The sequence below is a fragment of the Schistosoma mansoni genome, chromosome 1 (assembly GCF_000237925.1).
Source record: "Schistosoma mansoni strain Puerto Rico chromosome 1, complete genome".
Classification (NCBI taxonomy): domain Eukaryota; kingdom Metazoa; phylum Platyhelminthes; class Trematoda; order Strigeidida; family Schistosomatidae; genus Schistosoma; species Schistosoma mansoni.
In genome coordinates, this window is record NC_031495.1 from 16,015,816 (window position 1) to 16,026,159 (window position 10,344).

Sequence of the window (10,344 nt, forward strand, 5' to 3'; positions counted from 1 at the left end):
TTCCGTTTCAAAAGTCCAAGTTTAGTTGTTGGTGTAAGAGGAAGAAGAAAGTGAATTGCAAAACTGCTCATTCTTTTTTTAACTGATCAGTATTTGTCGTCATCATCTCTCTCCTTTTTTTCAGCTGTGTTTAGATTACTATTTATTGTAATAAAACTCTGATTTCTTTCTTTTTATAGCGCTAAACAAAAAACTTCCAAGTGTGTATTGGGACTTTGATTTCGTATATTCAAGCAGAACTTTGTACCTATGCCAATATTGTTTGTTACTAGCTATACACAGACAAGCAAATTAAGTCAGTTTAGCGCACTTTCTGTAACTTTCGTCGTTATTTCTCTTCATGGTAAATCTCATTTGTTGTTGTTTACGGTTTTCACCGTCGTGTTTACCACTCCTTTTTGTTGGCTTCATTTATATTTAGTTATTCGTTATTTTGCCGTGTATCACTCATCACTCAAATGTTGTATTGGTATTTTTTTCTTCCATTTTCTGCTAAGAGCATTTAATGACACATTAGTAATAACACACACTATTGATGTTATGCTGACTGTTCGACTGGTTATTGTTTAATGCTGACTGAAATGTCGATCTTTTTTGTAAGTGTTTTTTTAATTTGCATAAAGCCTGTTCTCATTCAAAACCCTGTACCAAAAATAGATATGGTTCATAATTTATTACATAACTAGTGTTGTTGCTTCTTTATGAGGAAATACTCTTTTATTGCTAGTTAAAATAATGTTAGCCTTTGTTATATCTTTTTTAATTATGCTTACTTTCAAACTTCCTGGCTAGGGTTATTTCAACTAGTGTCATGTAGTATCTGTTTGTTTAAAAGCAAGAATGAAATTATTTGTGCTTGGAAACAAATCTATGTATTTAACTACACTCACAGGGATTTAATGAATTACAGTATAAGTGGACATAACTGGTATAAACATATCTGGACACCTCAAGATGTGTACAAGTGTAGTTGTTATTGACGTCTTGTCGGTGAACATAATTCTATGTCCTTTCATCTTATTTGCTTTTTCATCCGGCAAATTACGTTGTTCTACAGTGGTGTGCCCTCAGAAGGCATGTAAACAGCTTCAAATGATCGAAATGTAATCCCCAGTAAAAATTATGTGCATTTATACAGTACCCTTCCACTAAACAAGCGGAAAAGTGCTTAGAAATGCTAGATATTACACTTTTATTGAACACTAAAAAAGGGTGGATAACATAACACATGAATTCTCTAATTGGACTTCGATATAACTGGTGATGACTAGAGTATTAAGCTTCATTTAGTTTATTGAGGATTTCTGTAGTTGATTTTCATTTATCAATAATACATAAGATTTAGCGCTAACACTGTTTACTGTATTGCATACTTCTAATTCTGACTTCATTTGTATAAACTAAACTGTTCAGTGAAAACCAATCTCGTAGTTAACTTCACACAAACATTGTGTTCTTACTGAATCTATTTTCTTGGCTTTTAATATTCTGCATACTTTAAAAATAAACTAGTTAAAAAGGACGTGTTTCTATTTTTCAAATATATTGCTGAGGTAACCAGTATGTTGCACTTGTTAATGTTTACATGTTCAACTTCATTTCTCTTGTGATCCAACAGGATTCGATAATATGTCGATCTATTACCATTTATTTGACAATATTTATCTGAACCTTGATTATACAGAACTATGTGAAAGAACTTTATTCAAGTTTAATTGTCAAAATAGTTTCAAAATACAATTACATTTTTGTTACTTCTCTAACTATTATTAATTTCTAAGAGAATTCATCTATTGTCTATCACAATCACATCTTTTTTTAGAAAAAACAAATCAGATATGGTTAGTTCATTTGGATCAATAGTTATTGTATCTACATTGTATAAAAAAAGGAAGTTTATATGACGCCAATGTAAATAGTTTAACGTGCACTATAAAACACTTAAATAGGTGCTCCTATTTATACAAAAAAATCAATATTTACAACTAACTTTTAATTAACATTTTTGAAATGGTGAGTTAATATTCGAATTGTGTACTCGATAATGGTCAAAGTTCAAATAATTTAGAAATAATTTCTAAACATATAATGTTGATTACTCTAATCATTTGTCAAATTTATTTTGGTCAGCTTGTGACTCATTAAATTTTGTCTATTGACTAGTTTCTGTAACTAATATTGTTATTTTTATAGTTGAACAGTTTTTTGACTGACCTGTAAAAATTTCTAACAAAACTATTTCTGTTTTGCTGATTGATTTATGGGTATAAATCCGTCCCAGATTGAATGAAGCTGTGAAATAATGAGTGCGAATGTCTAGCCAAATGGTTTAAAATCATCATGATCTAAAGTTCCTGAGTTTGGGTCCATCGGAAAGCAGGATGCTTTGCTTAAAAGACTAGGATAAGACGTTTGTCAAATCTGTCATCGTCATGATTCTACAGCTATCTATCGGTTCGTAACACAAACTTGTTCATAGTATTTAAGTGTTTAACAGGAATTAATGGTTATTCATCATAGATTGAAATTAAAAGAGAGAATAACTGAAAACAAGACTAGATTGAACATATGGTTAATCAAATAATCCCAATTAATATTTAAAATATGATATATATTATTATACATGGCAAACTAACTAACCTATAACTTGGTCTAGTTACAACATGTGATATAGCTACATATAATTTTTTTTCTTTTCCCAATAATATTGAATACCAAATAAGTGAGAAAGTTCCTTATAGAGTGGTACAGTTTACTGTTTGTTTTAATGTCACAATATTTCTCAACATAAACCTAGACTCAGCAAAAGTACATTCAAGATCATCTACATTAAAATGATCGCGAGTTTCATTTTCTTATTCTGATAATTTTATAACTACTCTGTATGTGTAATAAAAACAGTATGCAATAAATATAGGTTAAAGTTGTAGTTCGATAGTCCAGCTGATAAAAGAAAACGTATCAAGAGCTTAGATAATGTTAAATCGATCGGCAACGTGTAGTTGTATATTCATATGTTTGGTTAGCCTTTATTGGCATATGCGTATCCGGATCGAATTGTTTCAATATTTGTCATTTACTTGTAAGTTTTATTAAATTTGGATTGTGGCTAGAAGTGGGGTTTAGGACATGATTTTCGTCTTATTTGAGATCCATTAGTTCCATGTACCTACTTCCTAGTGTTGATGCTCAAATTGGGACTCGACGATTGAAAAGAAATCGACTGAGTGTGAATACTAAAACGGGGTTGTAGGTACATCCAGCCAATAGTGCCCAAATAGGTTTAAATACTTGTTTTAGCTTCCACTATTTATTTTGCTAAAGCATGTAATTATTTATTATTCAGAACTCAGATTCATATTTCATGAAGAAAATAGATTCTCAAACTAATTAATTTCTGATAATAAATTTTCACATGAATAGTAACCAATAACATAAATTTTAATTCAGTGAGTTCTGTAATGTTCCTGTAAATTTTATAAGTATAGCTGATTGCAGCTTAGTGACTGAGTACAGTTTCATTTGTTCAATTGTGATACAAACTTCTGTATGTTGTGGCTTACGACAAAACATAGGCTCAAATTAATGTGGGTAATTTGAAGTCTCAAACCTGCTATCCACTAGATGAGAAATGATCGCTATCACCAATAATTCACTGTAATTATGAAGGCAATGAGAGTTTAGCAGCAATGAAGACCTTCCAAAAAATATAACAGATGAGTTCAGAATTTCTTTAAAATTAGCAATAAATTTTACTGTGTTTGCTTCCGACAATTTTCCTAGTGAAAAGATTTGGTGTATATCAATGAGTCGCAACTGAAGGTCTTGGGTTCAGAACATTAAGGATTCATGGTTATGGACTTTTGAGAGTCTCAAGACTGGTTGGATATTTCACACCATTTTCGAATATTTCATTGAATACCCCCATCAATAATACTAACTAGTTATAAGTTTTTTTGACTGAGACCATGATTTGATTGATGTTAGACCACCACTGAAAACCTGGAAGCACTGGATGACCGTCTCGTCCTCGTGTGGGAATCCTCAGCAGTGCGCATCCATGATCCCGCTCGCAGGATTCGAACTCAGTGTTTCCAGGTTTTCACTGGTGGTCTAACATTAATCGATTCATGATCTTAATAAAAAAAACTTTCCAATCTTCATAACCACATACTGATAGTCATAAGTTATTCTAATTCACCAATCTCTTGAAGCGTTGACAAATGATCAAAGTGGCAATGATCATAAATTTTGCAAATTTTCTCTCATCACACATAGAGTGTAACGGTTAGAAACATAAGTCCACACTTAAAATACACAATTTCGTCACAAGATTCATGGTACATTCAAATTTTTAAAAAATCATATATTTGAATAATTCAAATTGTTATATAAAGCCCCCAAAAAGGGTGTAATTACAAAATGGCAGATGATGAATCACATATGATATTATTTACACCTATCAACAAATCAACAGTAAACCTGATGTACTTATAATAGTAATTAGGACGATAAACGTTGTCGTCCACTTGATATCGATTATTATTGTATTGTTGTTGTTGTTGTTAGTTTTTCTAGAAGCTACATTATCTTTAAATATTTAAAGCATCACTGCACAGAAAACATTTACTTCTTTTGGTAGAAAATCGGTTAACTGATTACTTAGACGTTATAGTTAAGCTTAAAAAAATCAATTTTTTCCAGTATCTGGTTGCCATGTGCCTTTATACCGCTGATGCGAATAAATGATAGAAGAAATAATTTTAAAAAAACTTAGAAAAACAATTAATCAAAATAATATGTGACACTAACTAACAAAATATGTAATCAAGTAATTTCTTTTGTGGTAAAAAGAATTCCAAAATGAGATGATTTATAGGCTTTTGTTAAAGAATTTTTTTAAAGATCTATTGTATGTAATTGTCATTTTAAAAAAGAGTTAACTGTTGACTAAGAAATAAGTGTATGTCTCCATAAATCTTAATTTAATTTTAAAATAGTTTATTTCACAAGAAGAAAGTGCAAACTAGTCTGGGCACCCGAGCAGTATCATAGCCTTCACACAACTAAATAAAATGACAATTTTGTGTTTAGCGCATATATATCTGGTGCTCCCTTGTACGTGTTCAAATAATAATAATAAATAATGAATTCCATGGAGTTAAAACTGAGACATTTACTCATTGGTTCTATAATACAAATGAACAATCAATGAAAATGTAAAAAGTTCAATCCTTTTATAGTGATTTAGTGATGTAAATTTCGTAGGCTAGAAAAACTGATAATTTACAATATCATAATATTTCACACTTTCAAAAATATAAAATAGTACTTTTTATTAAGTGATGCTTGTATTTGACAATAGTCACATGTATTTTACCATTTTACGTAATAAAACATCAGAATGATGTTTTTTATATTACATATCTCAACGTACTTGAAACAGTTTATCTATAAAATTTGAATGATACCATAAAATGAACACGTAGTCTATTTGACCAAAATATCGTTTACAGTATTCCATTATTAAAGCTTAAGCATATGACCCTTAACAACGGCAGTGGATAATATGAGCTCGAGTCCCATATGGAGTGTCAGTCTTCTTAATAAGGAAAATTTGGCTTGAAGATAGATTACCGCCTACCTCCAAAGACTTTTAAGTCTAAATAATAAATAATCACCTAGTAGTAGTAATCAATCTTATGGTGTCTAGTACTTATTGTTTATTGAAACAAGTCAAAATACACTTTTTTTTAAAAAGTGAATTTCCAAAATTCCAGAGATTAAAGTTAAAATAAATCCAATATTTCCTTTGTCAGCCTGTTCTGATTTTCTCTAGGAGAAATAATCAAGATTATCGAATATAAATATACCATTCACAAATCAACTGTGTACTAAGTAAACTGTTCAGTTACGTTAATAATGTCGATTAAGAAATTTATTACAATACAAATATGAGCTATTTGATGCTAAATCTATAGAATAATGGTACAGAAGAAGTGAATGCATTTATATCCATATCTGAAGTTAGAAACGTTATTGATCATATTCAACTTCAGGTTATGATAAACAACGAAATTCAGCAATATAATATATTATAAATGGAACTTGTCAAAGCATTCATGAAATGAGAATAAATAAATAAAATGTTCTTACTAAACTGAATAACCTCTATGAATACAGTCACTACTTAAAACGAGAAAAAGCTGACTGTTACTACTGATTTATCAGTATGTAAAATATAACTGCGTTCAGTGAAATACTTTGGGAATAGTAGATTTAGAAACGTAAGCTGTTTGAAGTAATATATGTTTCTGACTTTTCCAAAGTTAATGCGGTGAGACTACAACTTATGAACGACCTATGAGCGACGCTAACGTGACCTTGAGAATATCCACCTATCTACTAGGGCTAAATGAGGATTATAAAGCAGTGTGAAAACTAAATTTGAAAAAAAATTCAGAAGTTGATCTCTGAAATATCATTACCCTAATATATACTTATTATAGGTCATGAATGAATTATTAGGTAATAATCGTTTCCCAAGATAGCTTCCTTCATGGAATAGAAGCAAGTTGAGAATGATTTAACTTCAGAAAGCAGTGGACAGATATTGCAAACAAGTCTGCAACTCCCCAATAGACCAAAAAAGGAGATTGAACAACACACTTTCAAATATCTTTAAATCATCGATACAAAATTCAGTAGTCTGCTTGGCTACAGTCTTACATTTAGACGAACAAGCTTCTCAGTACTCCATAGATTTCAATAGTTTTTTGACTGATTCCGGTCCATCATAAAAACTCTTATCAAATTGAATAGATTCTTTGCACACTTCCTATTAAATTGCTAATCATCATATTTAATAGGTATCATTACCAAGGTTTGACTTGATAATTTCAAATAAATTGCCCATCAGATAGATTGTTAATAATAAAAATAATATTTTTGTAATATCCCAATGAGTAGAAAAACCAAAATTTTAGATTTTCCGACGTTTCGTGACTCAGCGTAAGCCACTTCTATAGAGACTAAATAAACAAACAAACCCAAGTTTGATTAGTACAACAGAAATAATATTTAAGTCTATAAGACAAAAAATTCAACTTTATTTTTATAAATTAAAGTATTCTGAACAAATGGTAAATATATTTTTCTTGTTTCCGGAAAAAACAAAACGCTATCTCATTTTAGTGATAGATATACTTTCAATACACATTTTCAACTCATCGTGGTCTTGTGGTGTGCTCTACTTATATCCACATAAGTAGTATATGGTGATGGTCAGACAAAGAATGTATTTTGGCAGAAGACCGATAAGAAAAGAACTGAAATGAAGCGTAATTGGTAGGAAAATGCGTGAACAATGAAATTTGAGAAGATGAACTGATATTTACAGAAGGAACAGTCAAATTGAGACAATTGGTTGTTATTTTGCAAATTATTTGTTTGCTGTATGGTTATCAGAATTTAGTGAGATTGTTTGTAATTTGTGGTCAAATACATTCGATTATCCCCATTCGTGTTCTTGTTCACAGTGTGACCGTTTCATATTGAATACAAGGTCTGAATATCAGTGTGTAATACCACACTGGTTGACCTTGATCTTCGAATCTTAACATCACACATGACTTAATCACAAACACTTATACAATTAACTGTAGAATGCATGTTAAGTTGTAAATATTTGTTATTTTATCTCAAAAGTTCTATCAATATACTATCAGATGGATTAAGGTCCAATAGTTAACTTTTTGTGTTTATTTTTTTCTCATTAGTTCAATGTTTTCTTCGAGTTCTAATTTAGCCACTATCCAAGATATACATAAATCATTTTAAAAAACCATGATTTGGAGAAAATAAATCAATCATCCCTAAATGATTTATACGAATATTCGTCAAGGTTAGAACGAATAGTTTAACAATAATTGGGCGCCGAGTATAGAGAATTCATTATTTGTGAAAAAATTATATTTGAAATAGTCTCAGCGATTGAAATTTAAATAATTCCAACGTTTCGTCCAGCTAACTTGTCTGGACTTCTTCCCTAAATGTATTGCGTTGAACTTGACTTAAATTTTTATATGTCTATACAGTTGAGCAAAGAATTTGTTATTTTGTCACTTCCAATAGAAAACGGAGGAAAAATCTCAAGTTGCAAAAAGATGACATAACCTAAAAAGCGTTGAAGTTTGGAAGTATGTTAAAATATATTTACAACGAGAAAATCAGTATGTCGTAGAATGTTAGTAAACGTGACTGATGAGCTCTTACTTGGGCAAAACACTTCTTGCTAACTGTAAAACCTTGAACATTTAACTAAAGGACATTATCACAGCATTAATTTATTCACACAAACTGACCAGTTTAGTTTTCTCTAATAAAAGTCGGGAGCATCGAATTAAATTAATCAATTAAACGGATTTCTTTTAGTCAAGAATATCGTTTCACTGTCAAGTTAAATAACTCTATTGGTATAATAATCTAATTGGAAACGATTGTACGTAACAAAATCTCACATGACACCTACATTTTTAATTGAAATAATTTAGAAAGATATCACTCGATGAAATCAATAAATTCATGTCATTTGTACATCATTACATTATCCTGCTATAAGTAAGTCTATAGGATAGGTGAAAAATATCTTACCCAACTATAATCCAATCATCAAAAAGAAGCATGAGTAGAGTTAAATATCTTCAAATTATTGAATATTTCAGCAAAGTACACCGTATGAGGATTTTTGCCTATTCTTTTATTTAAATTATTGGACAGGTATAGATCATTCAGAATTGTATACATATTTATTTTCTGATGAAACTTGTTTCATCTTTAAAAGTTGAATATACTTCTGTGTACAGGTCAGATTATCACGAGGATTATTGCTTTATTGTAAAGAATCTAACAGGATTAAGTCCCAATTTTTCCCGATCTTGTTTAAAGTGTTGCTAACAATTTAAGATTGTTCAACATTAAGTCACTTCATAAATTGAAGTTAGATGATGAATTTACAATTATTGACCCTTTGAGAATCCACACTCACTATCTCTTAACAAATACTTTGTGATCTCATGGAAGCAGCGATAAATTTCAACTATTAAATTGAAATTCAGGGTGGAAGAAGTTAACGTTTTTACAATACTACTAAGTTTCTGATACTTATTTAGTGACCTAGAATATTTACTAACTCACTCCAGACTACAGTTTATGAGCTTGGTCTACGAATGGTCCTGGATCATTTCAAAATCAATATTGAAGGTTACGATAACCATACACAAAAATGAAAATGTTTCGTATTGTTATATACAGTACAATATTACCAAGTTTTAATCATATGATATATTTAAAGTACACAACAAAGTGACCTCATTCTAACAACTTAAAAGTCCAGGTCAACATTACCTGCCAAAAAAGATAATATAAGGGAGTCAAATATATAAAAAGACACTTTGTCAATTATTGACAATATTTATTGTTTGTCATACAAATAAATTTCATCGATGAAGAATATCTCATGTCCTACAATCACTAACGACTTGTATTGAAATTGAATTGAATTTCTTTTATGAACTTTCTTGTCCTTAAATTGACGTATTTCATTACTGAATTCGAAAAAATTTACAGAATCCAAAAGTGTATTGACAGAATGCGAGATGATTAAAAATGTAGCCAAAGTAATGTAGTGACAGAAAAAAACTAACGAATGGAGTTAGGTATGATGCATATTACACTCTTAAACTTCTTCCATAATGTAATGACGTTGATGAAACTTGAGAATAGAAGAGTTATATAGTTATTCGGTAGAGTTTGCTAGAGGAAACTCCGCCTGTAGCTCCTCTGGGGGTTACTGCCGGTCCCAAGTCCGGGTAAAGGAGGAGGGTTGGGCATGGGGTTAGCGACCCCATCCTGTAGAAAATCAACTCGCTAAAAAAACGCTAACCAGAAAAAAATCATTCAAACTCTGTCCTGGGAGTAGAAGGAATAATTATGACGTCTCATGATGAAAGCCGAGTTCCTTCGGAAGTCATGAGGCCGATGCACCTTCTTACAACCAGAGCGACAATTTTTATAGGTACATGGAATGTCCGGACAATGTGGGAGACCGGAAGAGTCTTCCAAATTGCTGCAGAAATGAGAAAATACAACCTGGAGGTGCTTGGAATCAGTGAAACACATTGGACGCAGGTTGGACAACAACGACTATCTTCAGGGGAACTTCTGTTATACTCCGGTCATGAAGAAGAAAATGCCCCACATACACAAGGAGTTGCATTGATGCTGTCCAGAAAAGCACAAAATGTACTTATTGGATGGGAATCTCATGGACCAAGGATCATCAAA

The 10,344-nt window shown here is 31.0% G+C and overlaps 1 protein-coding gene across 1 annotated transcript; it reads left to right on the forward strand.

Annotated features, from left to right (window-relative positions):
* Positions 1 to 249: 249 nt before the first annotated feature.
* Smp_020360 (hypothetical protein) lies at positions 250 to 570 on the forward strand (the record flags this gene model as incomplete). Its single annotated transcript, XM_018793429.1, has 1 exon — positions 250 to 570. One exon carries the CDS (start codon positions 250 to 252, stop codon positions 568 to 570), a length of 321 nt encoding a protein of 106 aa, XP_018647943.1.
* Positions 571 to 10,344: the final 9,774 nt, after the last annotated feature.